This window comes from Bos indicus, chromosome 25, assembly GCF_029378745.1.
Source record: "Bos indicus isolate NIAB-ARS_2022 breed Sahiwal x Tharparkar chromosome 25, NIAB-ARS_B.indTharparkar_mat_pri_1.0, whole genome shotgun sequence".
In the NCBI taxonomy this organism is placed as follows: Eukaryota; Metazoa; Chordata; class Mammalia; order Artiodactyla; family Bovidae; genus Bos; species Bos indicus.
The window spans coordinates 184,228-204,960 of record NC_091784.1 but is presented as its reverse complement, the minus strand read 5'-3'; the positions used below and the strand labels follow the sequence as shown (position 1 = coordinate 204,960).

Sequence of the window (20,733 nt, the reverse complement as noted above, 5' to 3'; positions counted from 1 at the left end):
CTGAAAATTTGGTCTCTCAACAGGGGTTGCCTCTGAGTCCTGAGTACATTCTCCTGGCAATGCTCAGTCTTTTGGCCTGTACCTCCCCCTGCTCAAGCTCAGACTAACACCCAACCCCCCTCTATTGCAGGTGGTCGAATGGACGGAGAGAGGACCAAACATTTCAACTAATGACTCTATACATATGCTTTCTCCCTAGTACATGAAAGGGCCTTCACACCCTGGGCAGGAAAGAAAACTAATTAATATTTCTTTAGGCTATGAAGTCCTTCCCTTGTGCATGGGCCCAGCAAAATTGTGCATAAACGTCAGCCGACAAACTTGGGCTGACAAATTTGGGCTTTCATCCTACCTCCAAAAGAAGACTTTCAGACACTGCTTGGATTATTTACTGCCCTTTCGTTGTCTGTAAACCATGTTTATACTACTGAAACTTTCGGGAAAGAGTTAGGGAAAGAACAAAGAACTTTATGCAAAGGGTTTACTTATAAAAACTTTACTTATACTCCCATTCCTTGGGACAAATGTCAAACCAATCAAGAAAATCAATGTTTGTGGCTAATCATACAATTGTTGCTTGGGGACCCCATGGTATGTGGTTATCTGACTGCTCAGATGATATTAACAACACTGTGTGTGATATGGAAGGTCACTGACACTATGATGGAACATTACTATGACAAACGACTTCTTGAGTGACTTGACCATGGATTAGCCCCACCTCCTCCTAAGATCGTCCTCCATAAACAGAGTGGGCCTGAACAATGGGCCATTTGGAAACTTGCTGCAAGCATCAGAGCACAGAAGAACTTGGAACTTGGACCGGACATTTCATAGGGACCAGTCGTCATAGTAACTATTTCTTTCGCTACAGTCAGTCATATTTTATACAGGCCTGTGTCCCACTTCCTTTTGTTATAGCCATAGAAAATTTACAATTTAATAAGACTTTTACGTTCTGTAACTTGTATTAATTGCAAACTATATACTTGTATTAACACCTCTATTTCTTTAAGCTTTTTGTGTTATTTCTGTTCATGGCAATCACAGTGCCTACAACTGGGAACAAATCAAATTTCATTTAATAAATATACGTGATAATGCCTCTCTGAATGTACAATTACTATAAAAGAAAATCTTTAAAACTTTTTTCTAAAAATCTGCCCTCTTCCCCTAATTTGGAAACTTTAGCTGAACAAATTACCTGGGCTAGACCCACGAGGATGGTTTCAAAGTATTACCCACAGTATCGGGTCTGGAACTGTAGCTTTGGTGATTGTCTTGATAATTATATTTGTTGTTTACCGTCGCCTTTCTATAAGGTTGGTTAATACTAACCAAATTCATTTGGTCAAGACCTTTTTTTTACAAATATAATAAAATAGAGGGAATTGTCAGGAAGCATTTAACAAGAGGCTTCCTGTGTGCTGTTTTGGATCTGTCAGGAATTCTCTGCTCCTTATTAATTCCTGAAGAGGAGAGGCAAGCCTCTCCCACAGGCTGAAGAATCCAGGCATTTCCTTCATTAGTTTTTCTATACAGTGATAAGTACCCTCTTCCTTCCTGTGAACCATACGGTAAAAGTGATCGTATACAACTCTCTCTCCCTTTAATATGGATCACCTATGTTTTGTAAGTCTGGAATTTTAATCTTTATCTTTGCTGAGAATAACTACCTTGTAAGACAGTATATATGCCCACACCATATTGATTAAAACACCTTTGCTCCATCAGAGCTCTGGTCCCCATGTATTTCTCTCTCTCTCTCTCTCTCTCTCTCTCTCTCTCTCTCTCTCTCTTTCAGGCTGATGTCTTGGAGTGCAGAGGCTCTCTGAGTTCACTTTCCTACCCGGGCTTCTAAGACCCTCTCGAGAAGGTGCTCTCCATCTTCACTCCATCGAGAGGGCACCTGAGGCCTCCGTGAACAGAGCAAGTCCCGTGTCGGGGGCTTTATTGGCTTTCTGCATAAATCAAGGAATATCAGCCTTTTTCTCTCCTTTACCTTCTCATCATCGACTCTAGACCACCAGGTTCCAGTCCATTAAAGGACTTCAACAAGGTGAGAGCAGCCAGGGACTACGCCCGTCAGATTGGCCCTCACCCAGTGAAGCGTTGGGGTTGTGTTTCATTTTTTAGCATAGTTGTGGGCCCTGCTGGCCAGAGCATTTTGGCCTTAGTGGGCAGGATCGACCCCAGCAGTTTACCTTGTAAGAGGTTGTGCAGGTGCTGCATAGAGGATGGGCGGGGGCCCCACAAGAAGGGAAACACTGGCTGGAGGAGTCACGGGGGCATGTGGACTGAGCTATCAAGTCAGTCCTTGAAGCAGAAAGGCTAAGCCCCTTAACGTCTCCCTTCTTCCAAGGAAAGAATACACTGGCTGGAAGAGTCTCTGGGGCATGAGGATCGAGCTAGAGAGTCAGTCCTTGAAGCAGAAAGGCTAAGCCCGTTAATGTCTCCCATCTTACAAACCACGGACCAATGTGTCCAGTATTTTAATGACGGGTACCTACTGCTTACGTGTATGACATACACCCTCATAGCTTCACATGTCTACTACATGCCTCTTACAAGTGCTGGGCACTGTTCTGGGTGCTGGACACTCAGTATGTAGTAGGGGATATGTAGTCCAGGATCTTTCTATTTCTGCAAAGAAAAATAGAAGAACAAAAGACTCCGTGTGGTTCACCTTGAGCAAGTTCACCACGTGGACGGCCCTGCATGCATGTAAATTGTGGTAAAATACATATAACATAAATTTAACATTTTAACCAGTTGACTGAATGACTGGGTGGCTTCAGTGGAGTCAGGCTAACAGATGGCCTTGGGGTGCCATCCACCTTTGTCCCAGAGGAACACTCCAAATCTTGGTGGCCTTGTAGACCTTCCCTTTATTCTTCACTCTCCCCAGTGGCTCTAGGTCATTGGTCTGTGTGTCATTTAAGAATCTCTTTATCCACTTTGTTGTTAGGTTTATGTTTTGGAAAGCTTCTCAGACGTCCCTGGGACTTGAGAAGGCAGGCTTGGATTCCGGGTTCTCCCCTGCCACGTGCCTGCCAGGTCGAGGTGGAGGCCAAAGGCCAGTCTGAGTTGTGGTGGTCTATGTGGTCTTGGGGTCAGTGGACCCCCTCTTCTCTGGAAGGGCAAGGAGATCCTTTGTGTGAAGCCTGGAGAGACTTGACAGGGTCTGTCTTCACAGTCTCTCTCTCTTTTTAATTTATGTTTGCATTTAGTTTCTCATTTAACTGTTTTCTAGGAGTTTCCAACTCCTAGTGTAGAACTCAAAATATGCAGGGAGCAGCTTCTTAAAAGAGAAGAAGAAATTGCTGAACTGAAAGCAGAAAGAAGCAACACCAGGGTCAGTAGGGGGATTCTCATGTGTTGACATTTGCCCCACGTGGGTCACCGCTAGCCTCCGTGTTGCTGTCTTTAAACTCTGTCTGATTTTCAAGTCATTTTTCACATCTTCCCACTGAGCAGACCAGGGTGGATCACTTCGGGGTTCTCATACCTTACTTCAAATTTATGATGAGAGCTAATGTAATTTTAGTACCTTTGAGAGGGGAGTTCTCAACTTATATTTTTGTCCACGCTACACTTTGTGTGGGATCTTAGTTCCCCAATCAGGGATTAAAACCCATGACCCCTGCAGAAGGGTGGAGTCTTAACTACTGGGCCCCTGGGGAAGTCCACTCTTAACTTTAGACTGAACTGGCAGGATTCCAACGTGCCTTAGCATGTTTCCAGCTGTAGCGTGAGGCTGAAAGGAGTTATCGGCCCTGAAGTCAAGCATGAGGTTGAAAGTGCCCCTTTGGCCCTGCCCTGCAGCTGCTGTTGGAGCACCTGGGGTTACTGGTTTCCCGGTACGTTCCATCCCTCTGGATTACAGTGGGCAAGTGGCAGGCACAGTCCCCAGCTAACATGACCAGTGAGGTGGAGGTGCTCAGGGCACTGAAATTGCTGTTTGAGCACCACAAGGCCCTGGACGAGAAGGTACCAGCCACCCATCCATCCTGGATTTGTACACTTAGTGCCTTGTTTTGACCTCACCAATTGCCTGGAAGTGCTGTGTTCCTTCCCTGTCAAAACAAGGCTAAGGCTTCCTTTCCCCCTTAGAGACCCTCCTACGGCTCTCTAAGCCACGAGTAAGACCTGACTAAGGAGATTGCACTCAGGAAGTCATAGAAAAGCAGTCACAGGAGGAGAGCCAGTTGAAGGAGTGCCTGGCAGCCCTCTCTTTCCACGTTACAGATCTGGAGGAAGACCTGGACACGGCCAGGAAGAACCTCCTCAAGTCCAAGGACATGAACACGAAACTGCAGTGGGACATCCGCGAAGTGAGTGATGGCGGTCGTGTCTGCCTGAGGTGGACTGTGGGTCCCTTCTTCTCCCGGTGATCTCAGCCTTGGGATGGCTGCGTGAGTAAGAGCAGAGCACTGGAGAGACCACAACTGGCTGCCTCTCCACCTCTGCGTTGAGGTTTCTGGGGTAGAAGAGGTCTGGTCCAGGCAGTCCGTTGGCAGTGGACCAACATGAAGGCAGCCCTGGCGCTGTGCTGCACCCTGGGTGTGGACTCCTCCTTTCCACAAGTTCTAGGGGGCCCATTGTGCTCCTTTTGTAAAAATTCATTCATCCATTCATTCATTAATTGGTGTATAGTGGCTTTACACTGCTATGTCAATTTCTGCTGTACAGCAAAGTGAATCAATCATCTATCTATCTATCTGTCTATCTATCTGCCTCTCTTTTAGATTTCCTGCCCATTTACTTCACCACAGAGCACTGAGTAGACATCCCTGTGCTGTACACTAGGTCCTTACTCATTGACTTTATGTGTAGCATCAGTACTGTATATATGTCAACCCCAGTCTCCCAGTTCATCCCCGCCTCCACCTGCCTGTTGAATGCTGAAATTTCCTTCTGATTCCCTCAGATGAGTCTGGTGACATCTGTGGAGCCTGTTCTCTCAGAGAGATGGGAGCATGCTGTGTGGGCTCTGCTGAGGCAGCTTGCCTGGCCATCTTCTCGAGTTTTCTGAGGTTCCGCTCCTTGAAGGGATGTGTGACAGTGATACAGTCAGACAAGTCGAGTGATGTTTGCTCACCCTCAGATCTTCAGGCCCGAAGAAATGTGGAATCATGATGTTTCTGGCGGTCGTGTCTGTGGGGGTCATGATTTATGAAAATCATTCCAGGGATGTGGTGCTGCTACGGGAATCGTCCCCACTGCCAGCCAGCCAGCCAGTCAGCCACCCTGTCCTTCTGGTGGGAAAGTGTTGCCCCGCACTGCCGGTGGGCACTGGCTGGTGATGAAGAGTCAGGCGGGGTTGTGCTGGCGTGGCTGTTGGGAGCGTTGCCCGGAGCTCAGTGAGCAGCTGAGGGGCCGTCCGTCCGTTGGTGGGCAGTGGGCGGTGTCGGGTGGTCGCAGACCCTCCCAGAGCAGGGTCACTAACAACCGCCAGGGGGCGCCCTTCTGCCTGTGATCTTCTCCAGGCTTGGTTTCTCCTCCCCCCTGGCATCTCTGCTGTCCTTCCCCGGTTGGCCTCGTAGTCTGACCTTTTGTCTTCCAGAAGCTCTGCCACTAAGGAGCTAAACGGTTCAAACTTCCTTCCCAGCTTAGGAAGGTAGAATGTGTGCCTCGCGCGTCCTGCACTTGGCGCTGCCTGCTGCCTGCGCTGGCTTGCCACATGCAGTCTGAGGAGGGGGCGCAGTGGCGGCGGTTGCGGGGCCCAGGGCAGAGGGGAGCACGTCTCCTCTCACGAGCCGGTCACCAGCACCCTCCGTGAGCCACGCGTCACACACAAAACTGCACAGGCTGCATGAGCAGGCATGCGGGCATGCCCCCCACGAACCTGGGGCCCGTGGTCCACACAGAGCATGGTCTGCTTGCCGCCCCTGCGGTCACAGCCCGCGTGCCGTCAGGACAGGGTCGTTGAGAGCGGAGCTGATGCTGTTCTTGGCGGACAGGCGGGAGAGAGTCATGGCAGCATGGAGAATAGGCTGTGCCAGATGGAGGCCCAACTGGAGGAGAACAAGGAGCTGCAGCGGGTGCCTGTGCTGACGGGGAGGCGGCGTCTGGGCAGGAGACACGGCTTGGGCAGGGGCCAGCGCTGCCTTTCTCCGCCGCTCCCTTCTCTGCCGCCGAGTGTGTGCATGTGTGGCCCCATCTGCTGATCCGGGCACCCACCTCCTCGGGAGCAGGGCCAGAGGTGGTCGCCCATAGGTGGTGGGCAGGAGCCAGGGCGTCCCCACGTTCAAAGAGGCTGCTTGTTGCTCTGACCAGCCAGTCTGGGAGCTGCTTGGGATACAGGTGGACCTCCCAACTGCCCCTCAGACAAACCTGAGGGTGCCAGCCCAGGGCCCATGAAACTGAAGGCATGGTGCCCAGGTGTGGAGCCTGCTTGCCTCGGACATGGCGCTGGAGTCCCACATGCCAAACTGCTGGTCCAGACACGGTGTATGTGTAGGATGGCTGCTCCTAGGCAGGAGGAGAACCGTAGTTGCACTGCGACAGAAGGTGCGTCAGGAAAGGGTGATGGTGGAGGCTCGCATCACCGAGTCCTGAGAGAGGTTTCCTGGAAAGGTTGGCCACACGGCAATACAGACCACTCAGGAAATGGACTGGGGATCCCGGGTCCAGCCTCACGTGTCAGTACTGCCCCCACCATACCTGTGTTCTTGGGCCTGGACTGCAGAGCCTCAAAGACGGGCTCCCAGGGGGCAGTGGTTCTGACTCCCATTGTGAGACCTGTGGTGAGGCGCCTTCCCGGCTTAGGCAGAGAGCTCAGTGGCTCCCGATCAGGGGTGCTCTTCCTTACTTTCAGAACTGCTGTTCAGAGGCTGTTGAGATCAGGATGCTGTTTATGACTAAGCCAATTCAAAGTCAACTTTTGTTTTGCTTTAAAAATCTTTGAATGCCGATGCCTTATTGTGGAAGCTGTGACAGGTTTTATTTCCTTGGGCTCAAAAATCACTGCAGACGGTGACTGCAGCCATGAGATTAAAAAATGCTTGCTCCTTGGAAAGCTATGACAAACATAGACAGCATATTGAAAAGTAGAGACATCACTTTGCTGACAAAGATCCATATAGTCAAAGCTATGGTTTTTCCAGTAGTCACGGATGGGTGTGAGAATTGGACCATAAAGAAGGCTGAGCCCTGAAGAACTGATGCTTTCGAATTGTGTTGCTGGAGAAGACTGTTCTAACAGAAAATAAACTGTTTTTAAATGTATTACAATGGAAAATTGCAAACATGCACAAAAGTGGATGGAGTAGTATAATAAATACCCATGACCCATCAATTAATCTCAGCAATTTTTAACACAAAGCCAATCTCAACTAGATCATTCTTCTCTCCATTTCTTTATACAGTAGATTCTAAAACAGCTTTTTAAACCTTGAAATTGATGCTCATTTTATAAAACACAGCCTTGCCAACTTTGTTATTACATTTAAAAAATGCTTGAGGTAATTATTTCCAGTTTTTTAATATGAATTTTCATATTGGAAAAGACCCTGATGCTGGGAAAGATTGAAGGCAGGAAGAGAGTGGATGACAGAGGATGAGATGGTTGTATGGCATCACCAACTCAATGGACATGAGTTTGAGCAGATGCTTAGCAGAAGTCAAGTTCCATTTTCCTTATGGCTAATCCACTGCTGTAACACGTATAGCATTTCTGGTTTTGAACACTGAATGTGTTTGCATTATAGTTGAATTTAGAGTGTGTGGCCATTATGTGTGGTTCAGAATTCTGAGTAGTCCTTTCTGGGATCACCTGAAAGCTGAGACAAAGCGTGAGCCCTTCACGTGGACTGTGCTGTGCGTCAGAAAGATAATACGAGCCACCTACACAATCAAAAATTTCCTAAAACCCAATGGGCTACTTGACATCCTTCTTTCACTGTGAGTCTTGAAATCTTCTGTGTGATTTCCACATCTAGTGTTGCACCAGCCTGTCTCACATGCTCAGGGGCTGCACGAGGCGAGTGACTGCCATGGCCGACAGCACAGAGCTGCCAGGTTGAGTCGAGTGACTCGGAAACTTGGCCCGTTTGCCTTGTTTTACCCCATAAGGAAGTGAAGTGGGCTGTAGAGGAATGAATGTGAGGAATGCCCAGGAATGCAGGTGAGCTCCATGGAGACCGTTTAAAGCAATGAGAGGAGTGAGGGCAATAGAGTGAGTTGTGTCCCCCTGACCCGAACCCCCGCCTGAAGTCGAGCTTCTCTCTACAGACTTCATCGTTGTTAATGGCTTGCCATGTTTCCTCCAGAGAAACCTTTTCTGCACCTGAGACGGAACTTCCTCCTCATTATGGTTTATGGGTGAATATTGTTCTGAGTGTTTATATTTTCTAGGGACTCCTAGAGAACATTTTCTCAGAATTAAAATGTTCGGAGTGGATACCTACTCACATAACCTGTTCTGCACATTTTGGTGCAAGTCATTTTACATCAGGAAAGCAAGCGGTGCAGGCTGTGTCATTTGCTGTTTCGTAGGACCAGCTGATTCTAAACCTGGAAACCCTGAGAGCTTAACTGGACCAGATGAGAGTGCGAGGGGCTCCCTTCCACTATGGGTAGGCTGCTCCCCCGGGCAGCTCCCCTCAGCGCTGTCGAGTGTGACAAGGGCCTGTCTGATGTGTGGACAGTATGATTGGGTGTTGCTCATGGTCGCACCTCAAGGAGCCTATAGCTTCATGACCAGCGAGAGGGAAGAGACAAGCATCGTTCCTTAGGGTCAAACTTGGTACCATGGAGTGGTAGTCACAGTATTGACAACACTCAAAACCACAGGCAGAGATTTGGAAGTAGGGGGCCGACCAGTTGATATTTGGGTGTATTCATTTGAGGGGCCTGACAGACTGTGACACTGATGTTTCTGAAGAGTCGCAGAAGGTTAATGACCTGTAGTCTTTTTTACATGAATGGAGACTGAGACATGACTTGCCGTTGACTGCGGTGGGAGGAATCACCTGGCTTGTGAATGAGGCGAGCAGATTACTGAGCATCCTGATTTTTTCTTCCTCATTGTTCGAGGGGTGGTAATTCTTATTAAGTATTTAAATGTTTCTTTGGCTTCTTCATGGAAAATGGTCACAAGTGAGAGACAAACTTTAGCAAAGGTCATTAAGTGCTTAACTGGTGACATTCATTCATCTGTAGGAAATCGACTACTGCTTGAAGCCTGACTTAGGAGACAGTTTGGAGCCCATACGCATATTTCTGTGTTTGTGTACTTAGGGGATCCTCACAGTCCAGGGCCCCAACCCAGCCTTCTTCTAGAGTAAGGGGATATCATTTGAGACAAAGGCAGAGCCAGAAACTGGCAGGTGGAGTCCGAATCCACAGTGGGTGGAGTTCAAGGAGAGCACATGCCCTGCAATATGGATAGGGGACATGGCTGGACTTGCTGGTAGAGCTCCCCCAAGGTGAGAGGCTGGTGCTGTCAGAAGTGGGGAACCCCTGCTCCCGGGGTGGACAAGGTGAGTGTGAGGCAGACTGTGTAGACAGTGGAGAAAGAGGAGGTGGACATGGCCTCCTGCTCTTGGGGGTTTTTGGGTAATGAGGAGGGCCCTGGTGCCAGGACCCGAGGCCTGGCATGGTTGGGGGGCTCAGATGGAGAAACCTGGGGCCTGGTCACCAGTCCCCTGTGTGTCAGTGAGTGTGAGAGACGAGAAGAGGAAGCAGCCACGGGGCAGGAGGGCCCGCTGTGCTCTGAAGACAGTGGGCCACAGCGGCTGGTGCGAGGGAGGGGTGTCTCCAGGAGGCAGCTCTCGAGGGGTCACGGCAGTGATGTAGCAGCACAGGTGGGGCTTTGGAGTGGGGCTTGCAGGCACTGTGCGCTGGGTGGGGGGCACTATGCTGGCTCAGGAGAAAGGGAGTGGGGACTGAAAACCTGGCTCACAGGCAGGGCAGGCACAGCATATTTAGTGGGCCTCCCAGAGGAATTGGTCACCTTGTCTCTGAGACCTTCTCCGGGGGGGGGATAGAGCTTCGGGTGATGAGGGGGAAAGAGATGGAGGCTGCATCCCGCGAGGGGACTGGGAGGTGATGGTTGGGTGGCGACCCAACCCGGAGGCCTCTGTGGCCCTCAGAGGACCCTCGAGGGTCCGCAGTCCACAGTGGGACTGTGTCGTACCCCCTACCCAGATCCCAAGTGTGTTCTGGCCCCAGGCCCTTGGGTGGAAGTGGAGCAGAGAAGGGAGCAGTTCTGTGAGGAGGGAGAGGAGACAGGAGGGAAGACAGGTGTGGCTCCGGGAGATTCCAGACTTCCATCTCCTATGCAACACAGTGTTCCTTGCAAAACCGTCGAGCAGAGCAGCGGGTGACCCCGAGCAGGCTGAGCTGGTGGTCGGCCCTGGCCACTCTGCAGACGTATGGGGTGTCCTGTCCTCGGAGGAAGGTCCTGTCTCCCAGGTTTAGGGACTCCTGCACGTGAAGGCACCACCCTCTTCCCAGGGACAAGACTGAGCACAGCCCGGGCGGTCCTGCAGTGCAGGTGGCTCACAGTCAAGGCGGGGCCACCCTGCCTCTCAGCAGGCCCCTGCTGAGTGAGCTCCTGGCACCTGCAGGCCCAGGCCTTAGTGCTTAGGGCCTGAGCATCTGTGCTGGGCCTTGTTCAGCCCAGAGTCCAGTGACACGCTCGCCTTTGTTTTAATGGGAGACACCAGTGGTGCTCAGCTCCGAGCTGTGGGTCCGAGCCCTTTCTGCTGCGGGTTGTTTGAGACACCTTTAAAAACAGTGAGAGCAGTGCAGACAGTGTTCCAGGCAGACTGGTGATTGTGATCCACAGACTTCACATGGGAGAGGGAGGTCAGAGCAGGCGTGGGCCGAAGGGGAGGTGGGGTGCCAAGGGGAAAGCAGAGCAGGTGCAGGCCCCGCCCTGGGACCTGAGAGTGGGCTCCAGGGGGACCCTGGATGCCCCAGACTCAGACAGCCGATCCTGTCCTAGTCAGCTCCACACCCTCACATCAGCATTGCCTTCCCCACATATGGGAGTTTTCCAGCTGCTGGGGATGAGCCCTGAGTGTCTGTGGAGCAGCCGGTGGGCTGTTGCTGTTGGAGCCAGAGGGCAGTGCCCTCCCGGGGGCCCTTTTGCTGTGAAATTGCCAATCTTCCAAATGGACAGGCTCTGGCTCGACTGACAGAGTGAGCTCTCTTTTCTTCTAACAGCGCTGCTCTTTGCCGTGTGTTTCAGCCGACCCCACTTGGGCAGTGCTCTGGACCTCAGGTTCCCTGTGGCAGACTGGTCAGCAGACTACTCAGGAGATCGGGCAGTGCTACGATGCCCCCAGAAAGGCCAGCTGGCAGCGCTGCACGATGAGCTGTCAGAGGCAAGGATGCCGCCGCCCTCTTCCCGTCCCTGGTGGGCACCTTGTGAGGCACCTGCCCCCTCACACTGTGGTCCTGAGGTGGGTTTGGAACAAAGCACTGATAGGTCGCTTTATGTCTTCCCATTTTCCTTTTTCTGGCTAAGAGTTTACTTTTAAGGCATGCTTTTTTTTTCTTAAAATAACCAATTTGGATAACTTGTGGCCTACTGTGAGGCCCAGCATGGTACTAATTAGCACAGTTTTGAAATCATCCTACGAGTAAATGGATACACATATCCATCAGCTTATAGTGAGAAGAATTCTCATTGGAAGTTTAAGTGCCTTTATCTTTTCACCTCATTGATGCCATGTGTTTGTTCATACATGTCTGTGTTTTGAGCTTCCATATTCAGTGAGCAGTTAGTTTAGGCCAGACATGGTCAGAAGTAGGACTCCAGCAGTGAATTAAAAACCGTGTGTGTCCTTTATCCACTGCTACGTAACGAAATCATTGCAAAGCTTAATGACTTCCTAGGGAGCAGCTCACAGTCCCCAGTGCCTGTGCATTGTAGCAGGCGGGCCTGGTTCAGGGCCTCCTGAGGGCACAGACACAGGAAGGCCCCCCAGGGCTGGATGGCAGGCTTTCAGATTCGTTTGGCTGCTGGGGACAGGCCCAGGTCCCTGCCGTGTGGCTTTCCCATATGGCCTGACTCTCCTCGGAACACCCTCTGAAAGCCAGAGCGTGGGGTTTAGCCCGGGGCCTTTTGCACCCTGATCCTGAGGCCGCACACCTTCACTTCTGTTTGCAAGAGTGAGCTGCACAGTCCTGCCTCGCTTAGGGGCTGAGCAGGAGTTGCCCCTTCTGCCGCTTGAAGGGAGGAGGAGGGAAGAATTTGTGGACCCCTTTATAAACCCGCACAGCCTGTCGAACAGTAATGAGCAGGGAAAGGAGACCAGAGTGCCCGAGTTGTCCAAGGAGGAGGGGACGATTGTGTGTGAACAGGGTGGCCAGCAAGGTGACACCAGGAGGGTGACCTTGAACCAGAGACCCCGAGGCAGGAAGAGAAGTAGCCACTTGGAGATAGAAAAAGGGTCGTGTCAACCAGTGGGGACAAGGGAGAGAGCGGGCTGCGTCAGGGAGGAGCCCGGGCTCAGGCCTCAGCAGCTTGAGGCCAGAGCCTGTTTCCTGAGGTGAGGAGGGCTGCCGGGACGGGGAGCTAAGAGCCGGGCCTCAGCCCTGTTGAGGTGGACAAGCCCATGGGGTGTCCCAGGGACTTGTGAGGAGAGCAGCTGAGTGTTCTGGCCTGCATCCGGGAGAGGACTCACTCAGCTCAGGGTGGACTTGGGGTCGTGGGCATACAGATGGCATTGAAAGCCACGAGCACGGTAAAGTCACCAGGTGGGTGCCCGTGGAGAGAGATGGGGTGCAAGGGTAGGGCTGTGGGGAACCCTGCATTCCAAGGTTGAGAAGGGGTGCAAGCGACAGGAATAACTGCAGGGAGGGCAGGGCCTGGATCCCAGGGAGAGACATGCTGGGGCGGGTGTGGGGGAGGGCAAAGAGGGGAGGGGGCTTGGTAACATGGGTTCTTCGAACCCCCGGGGAGCTGCCCTGCAGGTTGGGGCACACCCACCGCCTGCTGGCAGAGAGCTAGGAACCGGGTGGGAGGGGACCATAGAGGCTGCTCCCAGGGAGATTTCAGAGACCCACAGTGGGTGCTGCAGGGAGCCCTGGAGGAGGAATCTGCTGGTTCCCCTTGTGCTATTGGAAGGCGAGAGAAGGGAGAGGACATGCTGACCGGGCTGATGGGGGTGAACCCATAGGCAGCTGGTTTGCTAGAGCGGAGCAGGAATGATGGCAGGTGGTCCTGGAGCCAGCAAAGGGGGTAGCCCAGGCCTGGGGTGGGGTTGTGATGAAGACAGGAGGCGAGGGCACTGGCCATAGGGGACAGGGAGCCAGCAAGCCAGCACCTCGAGGCTGCCCCTCAGTTCCTTTGAGGTCATGTTTGGGAAAGAAGGCAGGGCCTGGGTGACAGTGTGGCAGGGGGGACGTTTTCAGAGAGAAGGGTGTGAGGTGTGAGAGCCGGAGGGCGGGACGGGGCCCCGTGGGCCCTCTCCCGTGTGTCTCTGATGACAGAACCACCCTTGCAGTGCGAGGGGCCGTCCCCCAGAACAGCCCTAGGGCCTGTGCCCCGAGAGGAGAGCCGCAGGGGGGCTGGCCCTCCTGTCTCCTGGCTGACCCTGCTCGCTCCTGTCTGTGGGTGTTCAGACCAGCCTTGAAAATGGAGGGCTGGAAGCCTGCGAGGATGGCACTCTCTGGTGAACTGGTACCAGAGATGACTGCTGATAGGGACCCAGTGGCTGCCGAGCTGAAGGGTTCTTTTTTCTTATTTTCCTCCAGCCTGGCTGATGGAGGCATGGATGTATTTTTGTAATTTTCAGTTTCTGTCTCTGACTCCATCAGCCCACCCTTTTGAATAACCTCATAGAATGCCTGCCGTCCTAGGTGTCACCAGGCCATCTAGGAACTGGATTCTCCCCCTGCCCGTTTCTTCAGTCCTGCTCGATTAAGAGATGGCAGTGTCTCATGAACATGGCCCATTTATCCAGAGTCAGGGTTTCCATGTAAAATTGGGTTCAGTTCCTGATAGACTTGAGCTGCCCTGAATGTTGCTGACAAGACGTGGTCCTCTCATGCCCAGATGCAGACCCTGAAGGAGCAGAACTGGGAGCACGCGGAGCAAGCCAGCATGCTGGCCGACGTGGCCCAGGCGTTTGAGAGTGACGAGGGCGTGTCTGACGACGAGGGCGACAGGGTCACCCTCTTCAGCTCGGCCACTCAGCTGTCGCCCAGCGGGCAGGTCAATGCTAAGACTCTGACTGTGATGCTTCAGGAGAAGCTGGACACCATCAATGAAGAGATTCAGTGGGTGATTGCGAACTCGGCTCCCCAGAAACTCGGTTTCTCTGAGGAGCTGTCTTCTAGGGACATCTGAGTGTTCCATAGCAAGAAACCTGACCTCAGGTCTGCTTCAAGAATTTTCAGTTTTTAGATTGCCCTTGCTTATAGAGCTCGGTCAGCCAGGGCGTTCTATCCACGGTGTGGTGTCAGCACTCTGTGGGGGGGCGTTGTGGGGTGTTCCCCGTCAGCTCTGAGCCCCAAGGTGGGTGAGGTGCCAAGGCGGTGTCCCCTATGGCCCGTGCACCCTCCTGTGTCCCTCGGAGCCCCCCACGTTCTGGTGAAAAGCCACCTGGTGAAAGCTGGAGTTTTGGGGTTGGCAAATTCCCACTCAGATCTGCATTTTCCTTTTTGACTTAATGCAGTGTGAAGATTGGCTTGTTGTAAGACAGTGGTCCAAGGACATGTGTTTGAGTTTTTCACATCTCATCAGTATATTTAAGATGTTTTCTTTAGACACCATCTTGGCAGTTATAACAATTTTCAAAACGGGATAGAATCCAAAGGCCTCCCTCGTGGTGAGCAGGGGGCCTTGGGTCTGGGTGCGGCTGGGTGGCTGGGGGCGCCGAGGCCTGCCTGGTGCCACACCCGCACAGCTATGCCCGTGTCCCGAGTCCACGTTCAGAGTGGCTGCAGGCTGGTGACCCTGCACAGGACCAGGCAGAGCTGCTGCTCAGATTGTTCTCGCCCCGTCAGCCCAGGCTGAGGTGCCCGTTCCTGTCGGCCGAGTGTGGGGCTCCCGGGGAAAGGCAGGGAATGAACGGGACAACCAGCAAACGCAGGTGGTGTCGCCTGCCCATTTGACGCCAAGACAGACAGCTTTGTGGGCCGTGTTTGAGCACAGACGAGCTCAGAAAGATGATCTTTCCGCATCCCTGCAGGAAGTATGGAATGGTTATATATTAATATTTTTATTTTTACAGCAAGTTGTCAGGTAAAAGTGATTTTTCCTTATGCAACAAGTTGACTTGATGTAAATGGTAAATTCTGTCCATCAACTTGTTATCAACAGTGAAAAACTTTCAAGATGTATGAGTAGAAGTGAAGCTGGAGAGTTTACTGTCTGTAAGAATCTTGTATTTTAATTTGAAAGTCATTTTATTTGCATAATCGTGTATTTAAACTGCTATATAAAAACATCCACCACACATTAGGGGAGAAGAGCAGAAACTGTGAATTCTAGGTTAATGCAGCACATTGACATGAACCCAGAAACTCACACAAAGCTGGTGGAGAACTTCATCAAGTGATGCGTTGGTATATACACAACCTTAAAAAAAAAAAAAAAATCAACTCAGCACTTCATCTGGTCTGGAGACTTGTGTTTAGAAACTGCAGCTTGTTTGTGAATTGCTGTTTTGATTATACAGAGTTCCTGATTCCCAGTGGAAAAGACTTGAGGCACTGACATGCATCTCTGCCCTGAGAGCAGGGGAAGTAAGGGTTGTCAACTTGAGGTATCTCCTCAGAGGAAGAGAGTTGCCACCAGGGTCCCTGCAGAAGGTTAGAGTAAATAAGTGAAATCAAGCGTGAATGATCAGGGGCCAGTAAGACTCAACGCTAAGTTATTCTAAGTTTGAGAATATTCAAAAGAGGAAACGTAGAACCTTTTGGCTGAGATGTTCATTGAGCAACTGTTTCTGGAATTTGCTAATCATGACACAGAATGCCAGCCCAAATTTATTGTCCAGACATGTCCCTCTGCTGACAAAGGCAGGTGATGCATTTTATTCTATTTTAGGTTGATCGAAGAAGAGAAGGAGAACACGGAGCAGCCGGCCGAGGAGACTGAGAGCAGGGAGGGCAGGGGGAGCTTAGGCAGCCTCCGTCGTTTTAAATCAGTGAGCTCCCTCAACCTGCTTCCCACCTCCTCTCATGCTGGCTCCTGCCCGCCCCTGCCCAAGCCCAGAAGGAGGTGGCACAGCCCGGCACAGGAGGGAGACCAGCTGGGCATCATGACTCTGGTATGTGTCTGCCTCATCCCTGCCGCATCCCTCCCCCAGCACGCTGTTTTTTGTTTGTTTTTTGATTTTTCTCTTTATACCCAGAAGAAAATCAGGTACATTTGCTACGCTCAGAGGTCTAAAAGTTTTTAAACCGCCTAGTCTTTAATCATTCCACAATGGCACAGTGACAAATTAGTCTTGATATTTGGACCACCAACTTAGCACGTCATCATGAACTCAGCCAGAGCCTGCCTCTGTAACATTGGGCCTGGCCTGTGCTGGGCACAGCAGCTGCAGGGAAGTTTCTGTTCTCAGGGAGCAGACAGCTTTGTGAAAGTAACTATAGGCAGCTGTCATGGTGTGGGAAAGCCGTGCAGCACATTTTCCATTGGGAATGCCTGGCTACAGGGTACAGGGCATGCGGTGGGAACAAAACCAAGAATCGACACTGGTCTGCTTGCTGATGGACCTGGCCACGCACTCCGGCCAGCTCTGCGTGTGAAACCAGGTTAAAAGCCCAGTGCCCCAGGGCCCCAGGGAAGATGTCAGGCTGCCTCACTTTTCCAAGTCTAAAACTGGGATGACGGCCTAGGGCTTTTGGTGACAAAGTGTGCGGCTCAAAAGCACATGTTCCAGCTTTCTTGGGTGTTTAGCTTAGATGTTGTGAGTGCATTGCTGTTTACCCCATGAAATCACGTGTACAACACTCTGCTTTGTAACTGGACTTGTATTATCTCTTTTTTCTGTTACCACCCATTTCATGTTAGCTGCATTGTTAGTCAGCTTATAATTAAATTAACCGTGAATCATTTTAGAGGCCTGTGAAGTGGTAACTAGTCCATTTTGTGGTCTTTTGACACTGTTTTTATAATTTGCATCATTGGCTAATTAGTTGATATTTAAAATTCTTTGACGATTTCTCTGTGGTTTCATGCTTGATTTCTTTCCGAATATTTATGAAAAGAACAGTTCTGTATGTTTTCCTTGCTGTTGGAGTTCTCTGACAGTGTGTCTGCTTTCATCATTGGTTTTGATTTCCTGTCTCATCCTGTTGTCTGCTTAGTCGTCCTCATCCAGATCCCCCCCCAGCCCCCGAGGCTGTAGTTTACTCATCCATCTCCCCTCCCCCGTCCCCCCACTTCCTCTGGTCATAGCAGTGCTGTGGTCCACAGCGTGAGTCCCCTTAGTCGGGTTTGTGCTTTGTCTTCCTGTCTCGTTAAATGGTGTTTTTCCCCCATAGCAGTGATTTGAATTGGTGTATCACTATGCAGTTACAGGAGAAGGCAATGGCAACCCACTCCAGTACTCTTGCCTGGAAAATCCCATGGACGGAGGAGCCTGGTAGGCTGCAGTCCATGGGGTCACACAGAGTTGGACAGGACTGAAGGGACTTAGCAGCAGCAGCACGCAGGTATAAGCATAATGTAGATGGATCCTAAACTACATATCATGTGTAATTCATAAATGAGATTGTGCTTACATAAAGAAATGATCCTCTTAAGTGTAGAATTAATGGACTTTTAGATATGCAGATGACACCACCCTTATGGCAGAAAGTGAGAGGAACTAGAAAGCCTCTTGATGAAAGTGAAAAAGGAGAGTGAAACAGTTGGCTTAAAGCTCACCATTCAGAAAAGTAAGATCATGGCATCTGGTCCCATCACTTTATGGGAAATAGATGGGGAAACAGTGTCAGGCGTTATTTTTGCGGGCTCCAAAATCACGGCAGATGGTGATTGCAGCCATGAAATTAAAAAGACGCTTACTCCTTGGAAGGAAGGTTAATGACCAACCTAGATAGGATATTAAAAAGTAGAGACATTACTTTGCCAACAAAGGTCCATCTAGTCAAGGGTATGGTTTTTCCAGTGGTCATGTTTGGATATGAAAGTTGGGATGTGAAGAAAGCCGAGTGCTGAAGAATTGATGCTTTTGAGCTGTGGTGTTGGAGAAGACTCTTGAGAGTGAGTCCCTTGGACTGCAGGGAGATGCAACCAGTCCATTCTAAAGGAGATCAGTCCTGGGTGTTCATTGGAAGGACTGATGCTAAAGCTGAAACTCCAGTACTTTGGCCACCTCAAGTGAAGAGTTGACTCACTGGAAAAGACTCTGATGCTGGGAGGGATTGGGGACAGAAGGAGAAGGGGACGACAGAGGATGAGATAGCTGGATGGCTTCACCGACTCGATGGACATGAGTTTGGTTGAACTCCGAGTGTTGGTGATGGACAGGGGGGCCTGGCGTGCTGCAATTCATGGGATCACAAAGAGTCGGACACGACTGAGCGACTGAACTGAACTGAACTGACACAATATCCTTTCTGTGTTGGTGCTTGTATTTAAGACTGTAAATCTCATCAGCTTTTGCACAGTTAATGTCTCTATTAGACTCGTTAAGAAAGTATCTTCTATAGTTAATAAAATGTAAAGACTGCCCCTGCTATTATGCTAGCTTTCATTCTTACATATTATCACAGGGAACTTGCTTTAATGAATTTATTCTGAGAAGTTTTAAATCAAATTCTATGTCAGGATTTTACATTAATGTCCAAGAGCTGGTTAGATTTGTTCAATGTTAAACTAGATATTATGGTAACTTCCTCATCAGTTAAATTACTAATTTAAAGTATAACATGTTTTTGATTAAGAGAAACTAACTTATAGAGAAATTTGGCTGAGAATAGACACCTGTTAAGGCCCTTTGTTGTACAGAATGCTGTGCTTTAATAAATCATGATGTTGTAATAGAATGGTATCTTCCTGAGTAATAATTTATAGTGTTTCTCTAGTAAATCTTGAATAACTTATTTATCTTCTGTGGTCAAAAAAAATGTTCTGCTTCCAGTCATATGTTCTGTAAATCTTCATGTCACTTACATGTTTGCCATCATTTTTGCTTTACTGTATTTGCCTCTACGGATTCTTGAAATTTTAGCTTCAAAGTCGCAATGAATCTGGTTTCTCTTCATTTCTTTGCATGCATCTATCAGCCTAGTGATTTAAGGAAGCAGTGTCGAAAGGTAAACTATTTAGTAATGTAGCACGCCTTTGTTTCTCTGTGAAGTATTAAAGAGACTTTAATACTTTAATACTTTTTTTTTGTCAGACAAAAAGTCGTGAAAATTGTGGTCATATTTAGCAGTCTACTCCATCCCATGCAATTGATCCCTTTGTTCTGCTGTCCTTGCCCAATGACCAAGGACATCAGTGAAAGCAATAGTCTCGAAGAGACTCATGAAGTTTTTGTGAACGTCTGTATGACCTGTCCAGCAAAGTGGGTGCCCTGATCACTGGAGATTGTGGAAAGCACCTTTTAACCATTTTTTTCTATTCTGAGATATTAATCCTGAAGCCAGGAAAGGCATTATCAAATAAAAATGAGGTTTGTCAGGGAGCCAGGAAAAGCCAAGTGGCCATCTTGGACCTCTCATAGCCCCAACTCTTTGGTTTATGGCCATTTTTAATCCATTTTAAATTCCCTGAAGACGTGTTAACTTTTGTAGAAGCAGAGTGAGCTTTGTTCATATGTGCTGTAGTCTGTTCTCAAAAGCCACATTCCAAGAAAACTTTGTTCTTTTAATCAGTGAGAGAAAACCAAATTCCAGTTTGGTAACAGCTTATATTCACTGTGAAACAATAGTTATTCACTTAGTCCTAGTAACAATAAGACTTCAAAGGCAGTTTAATGTCTTAACAAACTTGTAGCATGCACAAAGCTCTTCTTTCACGTGCAACACACCTGGTTACACTTTCTGTATTCATCACTTCATTTGTCCATTTAGAGGACAGCCACCTGTATGTTTAGACTTACTTTGCTTTTCCTTAATAGAATGTAATTCCATTCCTTATTACTTTTTATTAAAAACACACATCTTACTTTTCTTCAGAAACCATGACTTGTACTTTACATCATCATTCTGTAGATTGGTAAGGATAAATCACCCAAAGTTATCTCATTTATAAAAGTATCTTCACAATGCCTCTGTTAATTAGATCAATAAACAAACATCAATATCATGTATCAATTCAGTAATGATTATTTCCCAGATCACACAAGCCTCAAATTCATTTACTTTAATTTTCTTGAATTTAGAATTGTTTGATTTGTAAGCACTGACTTCTCTTTAGGCCAATTAATTAGAGCTCATTGAACCACTTAGCCTTTAGCAATTTTTTCCAAGGATGGAGACATACACCGAGACACACACAAATCTGGACAGACAGAAACCTCACAGTTTTCCACCTGAAATTTAAAATGTCTCTTTGTCCCTTTTATTTTCTTGGCTTGAGTTCCAGCTTATGGCTGGAGTCCCAGATAGAGTGGGCTGTGTATCTCAAGGACATGATAAGAGTTAACTCAGGTTTTCCCCCAGGCATGTTTCTGTTTCTCAGGCAGGATCAGAGCTCCCCAGAAGAGTATTTTCACAAGTGAAACTTTTAGTAATTACATGTGCAAAAAGAAACAGTTTTGCAATTTCAAAAAGATTCCATTTTACCTAGTTTTCTCCGGAGTCTAA

At 49.3% G+C, this 20,733-nt stretch overlaps 1 protein-coding gene across 2 annotated transcripts; it reads left to right on the top strand.

Moving 5' to 3' along the window:
• The first annotated feature begins 1,049 nt into the window (after positions 1–1,049).
• LOC139179640 (liprin-alpha-1-like) lies at positions 1,050–16,796 on the top strand. 2 transcript variants are annotated; one of them, XM_070779262.1, is made up of 5 exons: positions 1,050–2,059; positions 4,249–4,334; positions 11,201–11,414; positions 14,015–14,337; positions 16,013–16,796. In XM_070779262.1, the coding sequence occupies exons 3-4, from the start codon at positions 11,343–11,345 to the stop codon at positions 14,306–14,308; spliced, it is 366 nt and encodes a 121-aa protein (XP_070635363.1). In that variant the 5' UTR covers positions 1,050–2,059; positions 4,249–4,334; positions 11,201–11,342; the 3' UTR covers positions 14,309–14,337; positions 16,013–16,796. The 2 variants fall into 2 exon arrangements, with proteins under 2 accessions (XP_070635363.1, XP_070635362.1); XM_070779261.1 differs by lacking the exon at positions 16,013–16,796 and having other exon boundaries at positions 14,015–16,006.
• Positions 16,797–20,733: the final 3,937 nt, after the last annotated feature.